Source organism: Anomaloglossus baeobatrachus, chromosome 3 (assembly GCF_048569485.1).
Source record: "Anomaloglossus baeobatrachus isolate aAnoBae1 chromosome 3, aAnoBae1.hap1, whole genome shotgun sequence".
NCBI lineage: Eukaryota > Metazoa > Chordata > Amphibia > Anura > Aromobatidae > Anomaloglossus > Anomaloglossus baeobatrachus.
Window position 1 is genome coordinate 25,816,284 of NC_134355.1, and position 13,409 is coordinate 25,829,692.

Consider the following 13,409-nt stretch of genomic DNA (forward strand, 5'->3'; position numbering starts at 1 on the left):
CAAACGCTGGACCCAGTGTCCAAAGGTGGACCCCCCAATCTCCAGGCTTGCGGCTAGATCCATAGTTGCAGTGGAAGATGGGGCTTCACTTAAAGATGCCAATGACAGACAGATGGACCTTTGGTTGAAATCTGTCTATGAAGCTATCGGCGCGTCGTTTGCTCCAGCATTCGCAGCCGTGTGGGCACTCCAAGCTATTTCAGCTGGTCTGGCGCAGGTGGACTCTGTCATACGTCCATCAGTGCCGCAAGTGGCGTCCTTGACCTCGCAAATGTCTGCGTTTGCGACTTACGCTATCAATGCGGTCTTGGACTCTACCAGCCGTACGTCAATGGCGTCCGCCAACTCTGTGGTTTTACGCAGAGCCTTATGGTTAAAGGAATGGAAAGCAGATTCTGCTTCCAAAAAATGCTTAACCAGTTTGCCATTATCTCAAGACAGACTGTTTGGTGAGCAATTGGCTGAAATCATTAAACAGTCCAAGGGTAAGGACTCTTCCTTACCCCAGCCCAGATCAAGCAAACCTCAACAGTGGAGGGGACAGTCGAGGTTTTGGTCCTTTCGAGGTTCGGGCAGGGCCCAATTCTCCTTGTCCAAAAGGACTCAGAAGGAGCAGAGGAGCTCAGATTCCTGGCGGACTCACTCACGCCCAAAGAAAGCAGCCGGAGGAACCGCTTCCAAGCCGGCTGCCTCATGACTTTCGGCCTCCTCTCTCCGCATCCTCGGTCGGTGGCAGGCTCTCCCGCTTTTGCGGCATTTGGCTGCCACAGGTCAAAGACCGGTGGGTAACAGACATTTTGTCTCACGGGTACCGGATAGAGTTCAGTTCTCGTCCTCCGCCTCGGTTCTTCAGAACTTCCCCACATCCCGACCGAGCCGATGCTCTTCTGCAGGCGGTGTGCTCTCTAAGGGCAGAAGGAGTGGTGATCCCTGTTCCTCTTCAGGAACGAGGTCAAGGTTTTTACTCCAATCTGTTTGTGGTGCCAAAAAAGGACGGCTCTTTCCGTCCTGTTCTGGACCTAAAACTGCTCAACAAGCACGTGAAAACCAGGCGGTTCCGGATGGAATCTCTCCGCTCCGTCATTGCCTCAATGTCTCAAGGAGATTTCCTAGCATCAATAGACATCAAGGATGCTTATCTCCACGTGCCGATTGCTCCAGAGCACCAGCGTTTTCTACGCTTCGTTATAGGAGACGAACACCTTCAGTTCGTAGCCCTGCCATTTGGTCTGGCGACAGCCCCACGGGTTTTCACCAAGGTCATGGCAGCAGTGGTAGCAGTCTTGCACTCTCAGGGACACTCGGTGATCCCTTACTTGGACGATCTACTTGTCAAGGCACCCTCTCAAGAGGCATGCCAACACAGCCTGAACATTGCGCTGGAGACTCTCCAGACTTTCGGGTGGATCATCAACTTTTCAAAGTCAAATCTGTCACCGACCCAATCACTAACATATCTTGGCATGGAGTTTCATACTCTCTCAGCGATAGTGAAGCTTCCGATGGACAAGCAGCGTTCACTACAGACAGGGGTGCACTCTCTCCTTCAAGGCCAGTCGCACCCCTTAAGACGCCTCATGCACTTCCTGGGGAAGATGGTGGCAGCAATGGAGGCAGTCCCGTTTGCGCAGTTTCATCTGCGCCCACTTCAATGGGACATTCTCCGCCAATTAGACAGGAAAGTCTCCCTTTCCCAGACGGCTAAGGACTCTCTTCAATGGTGGCTTCTTCCCACCTCATTATCACAAGGAAGGTCCTTCCTACCCCCATCCTGGGCGGTGGTCACGACAGACGCGAGTCGGTCAGGGTGGGGAGCAGTTTTTCTCCACCACAGGGCTCAGGGTACGTGGACTCAGCAGGAGTCCACCCTTCAGATCAATGTTCTGGAAATCAGGGCAGTGTATCTTGCCCTACAAGCCTTCCAGCAGTGGCTGGAAGGAAAGCAGATCCGAATTCAGTCGGACAACTCCACAGCGGTGGCATACATCAACCACCAAGGCGGGACACGCAGTCGGCAAGCCTTCCAGGAAGTCCGGCGGATTCTGATGTGGGTGGAAGCCACGGCCTCCACCATATCCGCAGTTCACATCCCCGGCGTAGAAAACTGGGAAGCGGACTTCCTCAGTCGCCAGGGTATGGACGCAGGGGAATGGTCCCTTCACCCGGACGTGTTTCAGGAAATCTGTCGCCGCTGGGGAAGGCCGGACGTCGACCTAATGGCGTCCCGGCACAACAGCAAGGTCCCAACTTTCATGGCACGGTCTCGCGATCACAGAGCTCTGGCGGCAGACGCCTTAGTGCAAGATTGGTCGCAGTTCCAGCTGCCCTATGTGTTTCCCCCTCTGGCACTCTTGCCCAGAGTGCTACGCAAGATCAGGTCCGATTGCCGCCGCGTCCTGCTCGTCGCCCCAGACTGGCCGAGGAGGTCGTGGTATCCGGATCTGTGGCATCTCATGGTCGGCCAACCGTGGGCGCTACCAGACCGGCCAGACTTACTGTCACAAGGGCCGTTTTTCCATCTGAATTCTACGGCCCTGAACCTGACTGTGTGGCCATTGAGTCCTGGATACTAGCATCTTCAGGATTATCTCAAGGGGTCGTGGCCACCATGAGACAGGCTAGGAAGCCCACGTCTGCTAAGATCTACCACAGAACGTGGAAGATTTTCTTATCCTGGTGCTCGGCACAGGGAGTGTCCCCCTGGCCATTTGCATTGCCTACTTTTCTTTCCTTCCTGCAATCTGGTTTGGAAAAAGGCTTATCGCTCGGCTCCCTTAAAGGGCAAGTCTCAGCGCTATCGGTATTTTTTCAAAAGCGTCTAGCACGACTTCCTCAGGTACGCACGTTCCTGCAGGGGGTTTGTCACATCGTCCCTCCGTACAAACGGCCGTTAGATCCATGGGATCTGAACAGGGTACTAGTTACTCTCCAGAAGCCGCCCTTCGAGCCTCTGAGGGATGTTTCACTTTCTCGACTCTCACAGAAAGTGGCCTTTCTGGTAGCGGTCACGTCTCTTCGGAGGGTATCCGAGCTGGCAGCGCTGTCATCCAAAGCTCCCTTCCTGGTTTTTCACCAGGACAAGGTAGTGCTGCGCCCGATTCAGGAGTTTCTCCCTAAGGTGGTATCCTCTTTTCATCTCAATCAGGATATCTCCTTACCTTCCTTTTGTCCTCATCCAGTTCATCGGTATGAAAAGGATTTGCATTTGTTGGATCTCGTGAGAGCACTCAGAATCTACATTTCCCGCACGGCGCCCCTGCGCCGCTCGGATGCACTCTTTGTCCTTGTCGCTGGTAAGCGCAAAGGATCGCAGGCTTCCAAATCCACCCTGGCTCGATGGATCAAGGAACCAATTCTTGAAGCCTACCGTTCTGCTGGGCTTCCGGTTCCATCAGGGCTGAAGGCCCATTCTACCAGAGCCGTGGGTGCGTCCTGGGCATTACGACACCAGGCTACGGCTCAACAGGTGTGCCAGGCAGCTACCTGGTCGAGTCTGCACACTTTCACCAAACATTATCAGGTGCATACCTACGCTTCGGCGGACGCCAGCCTAGGTAGAAGAGTCCTGCAGGCGGCGGTTGCCTCCTCGTAGGGGAGGGCTGTTTTGCAGCTCTAACTTGAGGTATTAATTTACCCACCCAGGGACTGCTTTTGGACGTCCCAATCGTCTGGGTCTCCCAATGGAGCGCCGAAGAAGAAGGGAATTTTGTTACTTACCGTAAATTCCTTTTCTTCTAGCTCCAATTGGGAGACCCAGCACCCGCCCTGTTTCCTTCGGGATTTTTGGTTTTTTTCGGGTACACATGTTGTTCATGTTGAACGGTTTCAGTTCTCCGATGTTACTTCGGATTGAATTTGTTTAAACCAGTTATTGGCTTTCCTCCTTCTTGCTTTAGCACTAAAACTGAGCAGCCCGTGATCCCACGGGGGGTGTATAGCCAGAAGGGGAGGGGCCTTACACTTTTTAGTGTAATGCTTTGTGTGGCCTCCGGAGGCAGTAGCTATACACCCAATCGTCTGGGTCTCCCAATTGGAGCTAGAAGAAAAGGAATTTACGGTAAGTAACAAAATTCCCTTCTTTTTTTTTGTTTTTTTTTTTATCTGACAACCATAAAAAAAAATAAAAAAATCCTGAAATATTGTAGTTTTCATATTGCCCACTAGAGCAGACACAATAGACGCTTTATGTTTTGTGGCTCACCTGTCACTTTTGCTGTATAGACTGAGACAGTATAAGCAGAGTCATCTCAGTATTTACCCCACCCTCAAAAAAAAAAAAAATAAATACGACTAAGCCCCTCCTGGTCATTCATTCCTTGGGGTAAAAAGACAATAAGGCCCCATGTTGTATGCGATTAAAGATGCAAAAATTCACATGTACAGTTTACCCCCCACTGTTAATGAGGTTGTCCAGCTTTGGTCGGGGCAGTAGCGCCCTGTTCATGTTTTGGAGCATATCCTGACATTTTCTAGTTCTGCTCATTAACCTCTTCTCCATCCTAGTGATGAAGACATCTATGAGCGATGTGGAGAAGACGCTTGCCACTACCTTTCCTTCCAGCGGCACATCATCTTCTTCCTCGTGGTCGCCAGTGTCCTCTCGGTTGCAGTCATATTGCCGGTGAATCTCTCCGGGACTTTACTTGGTGACTGCTTTTATTTTTTTATTTCGTTATGTTAATTTGCTGAGGATTTTCTTGCAACTTTTCAAAGCTTTTGATGCCAAAAATCTGCAAAAAAAAAGTGTTCATGAAACTTCCTTATGTCAATGTGATCAGTGATAACACCTGAATAGCTGTTGTAACCTGCAGCTTAAAAACATCTCTCAGATCCAACATTTCCTCAATAGAATCAGCCAAAATTATATTTGGGTGTGGAAAAAATCCAATGTAACAAAACCTACGTCAGGAATCCTTGGGTTGTTTTTTTTTTTTTTTTTAACAAAGTTTTTAGATCTAATGCACTTTTGAAGCTTTATTTCCCCCCCCCCACACATTTATGCTGAAGGTAATATGGGCTACCACCTGAGGCCCGAGGCTCCATGGGGTCCAAGGCCAGATTGCCCTCATCACAAAGTTTTTTGGCTGCCATTGGCGCAGATCTCTGGGCCCAGAGCTTCACTGTTGGCAATATGGAACAGCAGCACAGCTTCAAGGGAGCTTCCGTCACCTCTTCTGTCACGTGTTACAGGAAGATGAGGAGCCTTTGAGACTGGAGTAGAGAGCCAGAGGAACGGAGAATAGGAGTATGTGTTGTGTGTGTATTTTTTTTTTTTTTATGTGTATGAGTTGTGTGCTTCTATGGAGGGGGCTATGTCAGTGCTCATCCTATATATAGTGGGGTTATGTGGGGGCTCATTCTGTATATAGGGGGGGTTATGTGGGGGCTCATCCTGCATATAGTGGGGTTATGTGGGGGCTCATCCTGTATATAGTGGGGTTATGTGGGGGCTCATCCTGTATATAGTGGGGTTATGTGGGGGCTCATCCTATATATCGTGGGGGTCATCCTGTATATAGTGGGACTATGTGAATGCTCATCCTATATATAGTGGGGTTATGTGAGTGCTCATCCTGTATATAGTGGGGTTATGTGGGGGCTCATCCTGTATATAGTGGGGTTATGTGGGGGCTCATCCTGTATATAGGTCATGTGGGGTCTCATACTGGTAAATAGGAGGCTATGTGAGGGCTCATAGTGTATCTAGGAGGCTATGTGGGGCTCATAGTGTTCCTAGGAGGCCAAGTGGGAGTTCATACTGTATGTCGGAGGCTATATGGGGGCTCCTACTGCATATAGGGGCCTTTGTGGGGGCTCATACGGTATATAAGGGGCTTTGTGAGGGCTCATTCTGTATATAGTGGGGCTATTTGAGGCCTTTTTCTGTTGGCAAACTTTTCAAAACCTTGTTGGAAAAAAACAGGTGCTAACAATTCACAAAAACAAAAAAAATATGTTGTTTGCACAAATTGCTCACATATATCAACATGAAAAACTTTCTGTATGAACAGCAATTCCAGTTGCAATCAAGAGAGGATCTATTTTTTTTATTTTAAAGTGGATTTTGAAGCGAATATACTTCAAAATCAATATCAAAAACCTCTGTGTGAATATCCAGTATCTCTATTACTACTCTGATTTCTCTCGTACCTTAATTACTATAAAATCATATATATCAGTAGTGATGAGCGGGCACTACCATGCTCGGGTGCTCAGTACTAGTAACTAGTGATGAGTGGGCACTACCATGCTCAGGTGCTCAGTACTGGTAACTAGTGATGAGCGGGCACTACCATGCTCAGGTGCTCAGTACTGGTAACTAGTGATGAGCGGGCACTACCATGCTCAGGTGCTCAGTACTGGTAACTAGTGATGAGCGGGCACTACCATGCTCAGGTGCTCAGTACTGGTAACTAGTGATGAGCGGGCACTACCATGCTCAGGTGCTCAGTACTGGTAACTAGTGATGAGCGGGCACTACCATGCTCAGGTGCTCAGTACTGGTAACTAGTGATGAGCGGGCACTACCATGCTCAGGTGCTCAGTACTGGTAACTAGTGATGAGCGAGCACTACCATGCTCGGGTGCTCAGTACTGGTAACTAGTGATGAGTGGGCACTACCATGCTCAGGTGCTCAGTACTGGTAACTAGTGATGAGTGGGCACTACCATGCTCGGGTGCTCTGTACTGGTAACTAGTGATGAGCGGGCACTACCATGCTCAGTACTGGTAACTAGTGATGAGCGGGCACTACCATGCTCGGGTGCTCAGTACTGGTAACTAGTGATGAGCGGGCACTACCATGCTCGGGTGCTCAGTACTGGTAACTAGTGATGAGCGGGCACTACCATGCTCGGGTGCTCAGTACTGGTAACTAGTGATGAGCGGGCACTACCATGCTCGGGTGCTCAGTACTGGTAACTAGTGATGAGCGGGCACTACCATGCTCGGGTGCTCAGTACTTGTAACGAGCAGATCAGACGCCTGACTGCTCGACTTGTCTACTGAGTATAATAAAAGCCAATGGGGAACGTGAACATTTTAAAACTGTTGATATAGAATTGTAAAATTAAAGTTAAAAGAGGACAATAACAGCCCTTTAATCTGTTTGTGAGTGACTAGTTGTTGTGTGCTGTTACATTCTCAGAGTGTGTGGGGCAACGCTACAAGGATTTTGTAAGTATAAGATTATCATATGTGATTTTTTATTTTTTTGTATTTTTTTTTTTACTCTAAGATGATGATCCCGTCAGCTTCGGCAGGACAACAATAGCAAATTTACAGCATCAGTGAGTATTAACTGATAAACGGGACTTGTAAACTTGTCCATTTTTTGTCATATTTATTTATTTGTGTGTAATTTATTTGTGATTTGTGTGTACACACACACACACACACACACAGTACAGACCAAAAATTTGGACACACCTTCTCATTCAGAGAGTTTTCTTTATTTTCATGACTCTGAAAATTGTAGATTCACATTGAAGGCATCAAAACTATGAATTTACTCATGTGAAATGAAATACTTAAAGTGTGAAACAACTGAAAATATGTCTTATATTCTAGGTTCTTCACAGTAGCCGCCTTTTGCTTTGATTACTGCTTTGCACACTCTTGGCATTCTCTTGATGAGTTTCAAGAGGCAGTCACCGGAAATGTTCTTCCAACAGTCTTGAAGGAGTTCCCAGAGATGCTTAGCACTTATTGGCCCTTTTGCCTTCACTCTGCAGTCCAGCTCACCCCAAACAATCTTGATTGGGTTCAGGTCTGGTGACTGTGGAGGCCAGGTCATCTGGCGTAGCACCCCATCACTCTCCTTCTTAGTCAAATAGCCCTTACACAGCCTGGAGGTGTGTTTGGGGTCATTGTCCTGTTGAAAAATAAATGATCGTCCAACTAAACCGGATGGAATAGCACGCCGCTGCAAGATGCTGTGGTAGCCATGCTGGTTCAGTATGCCTTCAATTTTGAATAAATCCCCAACAGTGTCACCAGCGAAGCCCCCCCACACCATCACCCCTCCTCCTCCATGCTTCACGGTGGGAACCAGCCATGTAGAGTCCATCCGTTCACCTTTTCTACAAAGACACGGTGGTTGGACCCAAAGATCTCAAATTTGGACTCATCAGAGCAAAGCGCAGATTTCCACTGGTCTAATGTCCATTCCTTGTGTTCTTTACCCAAACAAGTCTCTTCTGCTTGTTGCCTGTCCTTAGCAGTGCTTACCTAGCAGCTATTTTACCATGAAGGCCTGCTGCACAAAGTCTCCTCTTAACAGTTGTTCTAGAGATGAGAAGGTGTGTCCAAACTTTTGGTCTGTACTGTGTGTGTGTATACATATATGTATGTGTGTATATATATATATATATATATATATATATATATATATATATATATATATATATATATATATATATATATATATATATATTATAATATATAGGGGTCGGAGTCATGCTTATGATGCAGAGCTCCAAATTTCCTACATAGGTATACAATTCTATCCAAAAGTTTTGAGATTGACACAAATTTTGTTTTTTGACATTTTTCTTCTTCGGTGTTCAGGACTCATTGCAGCGCTCACCTTTTCTTCTCCAGGCGATCATTCTTCCAGATGTTCAAACAGTTTGAAAGGGGCTTCATCAAAGAACATAACTTACCCCAGTCCTCTGCAGTTGAATCTTTATTTTTTCTGCAAAATTTGTCCTTGATCTTTTTTCTTTTTTTTTTGGTGGGGGGGAATAGTGGGTTCTTGTTGCCTTTCTTGACCCCAGGCAGGCCTCCAAAAGCCTTCACCTCGCTGAGCATGTAGCTGCACTGATACCTGCCTGCTGCCATTCCTGAGCAAGCTCTGCACTGGTGTTAATTCTGTAGCTGAGTCCTCTTTACAAGACAGTCCTGGCACTTGCTGTGCTTTTTTTTTTTTTGGCACCCTTAAACCTTCTTCAGCAGATGAATATCTTTTTTTTTTTTTTGACGTTTTTGATGGTCCAATAAATGGTTGATTTCAGGGCAATCTTAAAAGCAGCAATGTCCTTGCCTGTAAAGCCTTTTTGATGCAAAGCAATGATGTGCATATGTTTCCTCGGCGGTAACCATGGTTGACAAAATAATGCAATGCTTTAGCCACCAGCACTACTTGTGTAATTTAATTATGACAGAGGGATGTCAGCTGCCTCATCCTTGTTGGCACTTTCTCCTGAATGAACAAGAAGATCACGGGAAATGACGTAAATTGGTCATTTTGTGGCAATGATGAAATTCAGAGGCAATAGGGTTTTTTTTTTTTTACAGTCAAGGAATAAGTTTCCAATATTTTTGCAATTCAAACTCTAGAGTTGGTCGATATAGCCATTATGCAAACTGAATAAGCAACTTGTGTAAGCAGAATGTCAATCTCAAAACTTTTCGCCACAACTGAACAGTATAAGGATGAAATTATTTCTGCCTGGAGCCACCACTAGGGGGAGCTCAGGAACATGCTGCATACGGGGGAGAAATAAGTTCATTTTTTAAGTTAGAAAAGTGCAATTGGTTTCACAGGGGCACAAAGAAGACAAAAATGCAGCTGTGTTTCCAAGATATTCATGAGGTCCTGGGGCGTGTCTCACAGGATCTTCAGGGGCATGTCTCACAGGATCTTCAGGGGGCGTGTCTCACAGGATCTTCAGGGGGCGTGTCTCACAGGATCTTCAGGGGGCGTGTTTCACAGGATCCTCTGGGGCGTGGCTCACAGGATCCTCTGGGGCGTGGCTCACAGATCCTCTGGGGCGGGTCCATAGGCTGCTAAGTTAGGAAAGTGCAATTGGTTTCACAGGGGCACAAAGAAGATAAAAATGCAGCTGTCTTTCCAAGATATTCATGAGGTCCTGTACACATTGTTATGCCCCGACATAGGGAACGGAAGAGCGCCTCTGCCATAAATGTGAATGCGGACCTCTTGAATAAAGTCGATACTCGTGCCTGAGTTCCTCAGGGCCTCCTGTAATGTCACGTGTTTGTATGTGCAGGGACAGTCTCCTTTGGCTCCACACGGTCATAGGCGTCATATATCTCATCCTAATTGTCATCCTCATGCGACATCACACATCTGTCATCAAGTACAAGGAGGAGAATCAGGTACGTGAAGGGGAGGTTTTGTAGGACTTATATTACAATAACTCTTTCACCAATTGGAAGTTATTAAGATTGGAAGATAATAGCCATTCATGCTAATGTATTGTCCAGAGCCTCTGTCTCCCCTCCGATCAAAAGACCCCCTAATATTGATCTCACCCCAGAAAAGATGTTTGCAAATTTTAGAGAACCTGCACTTCATAGTCTTAAATAGTATTTTGCACTCAGCCCTTAGTGTGTTTGTAAGTATAAAAAGGAGAATTAAAGGGGACCTATCCCTGGGTCAGAAGTGTCCAGTTTTTGCTTATTCCCAATTCCCCCCATGAATATTTCGCCTACTTATTATTTATTTTTTGTTTTCAATCTGCCATACAGTTCCAGAATAATGGTCCTTTTTTATTTTACAAATTATTGTGGTCTTTTCAAAGTGGCAAGGCTCACAGGAGCCTCTGGGGCGTGGCTCACAGGAGCCTCTGGGGCGTGGCTCACAGGAGCCTCTGGGGCGCGGCTCACAGGAGCCTCTGGGGCGCGGCTCACAGGAGCCTCTGGGCCGCGGCTCACAGGAGCCTCTGGGGCGCGGCTCACAGGAGCCTCTGGGGCGCGGCTCACAGGAGCCTCTGGGGTGCGGCTCACAGGAGCCTCTGGGGGCGCGGCTCACAGGAGCCTCTGGGGGCGCGGCTCACAGGAGCCTCTGGGGGCGCGGCTCACAGGAGCCTCTGGGGGCGCGGCTCACAGGAGCCTCTGGGGGCGCGGCTCACAGGAGCCTCTGGGGGCGCGGCTCACAGGAGCCTCTGGGGGCGCGGCTCACAGGAGCCTCTGGGGGCGCGGCTCACAGGAGCCTCTGGGGGCGCGGCTCACAGGAGCCTCTGGGGGAGCGGCTCACAGGAGCCTCTGGGGGCGCGGCTCACAGGAGCCTCTGGGGGCGCGGCTCACAGGGTCCTCTGGGGGCGCGGCTCACAGGGTCCTCTGGGGGCGCGGCTCACAGGGTCCTCTGGGGCGCGGCTCACAGGATCCTCTGGGGCATGGCTCACAGGATCCTCTGGGGCGGGTCTATAGGCTGCTCTGTCATTTAAATGGGATGCAAGCCAGTGCTTGCACCTTGATACCTGGATGTCTGCGGAAGTCCCCTGTAGGTGTCATCTGGTCCTCCTCTGACGCTCCGCTCTATGGAGACTGTGATTTTCACCATAATCTGCAATACTGTGGTTTTGCAGAGTGTTTTATAAGCAATTGGATGACCCAATGCTGTAAATGGGTTCCATTGTTGGAACTCGCATTTATCTCGAGAAGCCTGCGCTGTTATTGGAGAGATGGTCAGAAATCCCATTCATTTATATGTAACATATGCCCACGTGTCCAAAAACAATGGTGCCTGACGGAGCCCGTTCTCCAGATCCACATTTGCTAAATATTTATAGTATATCCTGAGCATATGAAATAATAAGACGTGAATAACCGTTTAACATCAAATACATAAATATCATCCAGCAATGATCCTGAGGACCAAGTCATCTTCCCCGTGGGGCTGCCCCAAGCCATGGGCCTCCTGTGCCTAAGGGAAAATCCATAACTGGTCGTTCATATTACAAACTGATGGAACAAAAAATGTTTCTCCTCCTTCCACAGGTAAAACAGACGCTGTTCATAACAGGACTGCCCCGTAATGCTGAAAAGGAGGCCATCAGCATGCACTTCAGGTAAGAGCGAGGCCGTCCTTCACCTTCATTTTAGGTTTCAAATTCTAAACTTTATTATATATCATTTATGGGGGGGCATTTTTTAGATCTTCAAATTTCCAGCTTCAAAGAGCTATAATGTTACATTATAAAAGTCTGACTCCCTACAGCCACCACTAGGGGGAGCTCACTACCTACAGATTTATACATCCACCATTAGGGAAGCTCACTACACACAGATTTATACAGCCACCACTAGAGGGAGCTCACTACATACAGATTTATACAGCCACCACTAGAGGGAGCTCACTACACACAGATTTATACAGCCACCACTAGAGGGAGCTCACTACATACAGATTTATACAGACACCACTAGAGGAAGCTCACTACACACAGATTTATACAGCCACCACTAGAGGAAGCTCACTACATACAGATTTATACAGCCACCACTAGAGGGAGCTCACTACATACAGATTTATACAGCCACCACTAGAGGGAACTCACTGCATACAGATTTATACAGCCACCACTAGAGGGAGCTCACTACATACAGATTTATACAGCCACCACTAGAGGAAGCTCACTACATACAGATTTATACAGCCACCACTAGAGGGAGCTCACTACATACAGATTTATACAGCCACCACTAGGGGGAGCTCACTGCATACAGATTTATACAGCCACCACTAGAGGGAACTCACTACATACAGATTTATACAGCCACCACTAGAGGGAGCTCACTACATACAGATTTATACAGTCACCACTAGAGGGAGCTCACTACATACAGATTTATACAGCCACCACTAGAGAGAGCTCACTACATACAGATTTATATAGCCACCACTAGAGGGAGCTCACTACATACAGATTTATACAGCCACCACTAGAGGGAGCTCACTACATACAGATTTATACAGCCACCACTAGAGGGAGCTCACTACATACAGATTTATACAGCCACCACTAGAGGGAGCTCACTACATACAGATTTATACAGCCACCACTAGAGGGAGCTCACTACATACAGATTTATACAGCCACCACTAGAGGGAGCTCACTACATACAGATTTATACAGCCACCACTAGAGGGAGCTCGCTACATACAGATTTATACAGCCACCACTAGAGGAAGCTCGCTACATACAGATTTATACAGCTACCACTAGGGGGAGCTCACTATATACAGATTTATACAGCCACAACTAGGGGGAGCTCACTACATACAGATTTATACAGCCACCACTAGAGGGAGCTCACTACATACAGATTTATACAGCCACCACTAGAGGGAGTTCACTACATACAGATTTATACAGCCACCACTAGAGGGAGCTCGCTACATACAGATTTATACAGCCACCACTAGAGGGAGCTCGCTACATACAGATTTATACTGCCACCACTAGAGGGAGCTCACTACGTACAGATTTATACAGCCACCACTAGAGGGAGCTCACTACATACAGATTTATACAGTCACCACTAGAAGGAGCTCACTACATACAGATTTATACAGCCACCACTAGAGGGAGCTCACTACATACAGATTTATACAGCCACAACTAGGGGGAGCTCACTACATACAGATTTATACAGCCAC

The 13,409-nt window shown here is 47.6% G+C and overlaps 1 protein-coding gene across 1 annotated transcript in view; it reads left to right on the plus strand.

Moving 5' to 3' along the window:
* The window catches only part of TMEM63A (transmembrane protein 63A), a 106,531-nt gene that overhangs the window by 59,141 nt on the left and 33,981 nt on the right, over positions 1-13,409 (plus strand). The window contains exons 6-9 of the mRNA XM_075339069.1: positions 4,504-4,646; positions 7,239-7,290; positions 10,015-10,123; positions 11,747-11,817. Of these exons, the coding sequence (XP_075195184.1) occupies positions 4,504-4,646; positions 7,239-7,290; positions 10,015-10,123; positions 11,747-11,817 (375 nt within the window). The remainder of the gene's footprint in view (positions 1-4,503; positions 4,647-7,238; positions 7,291-10,014; positions 10,124-11,746; positions 11,818-13,409) is intronic.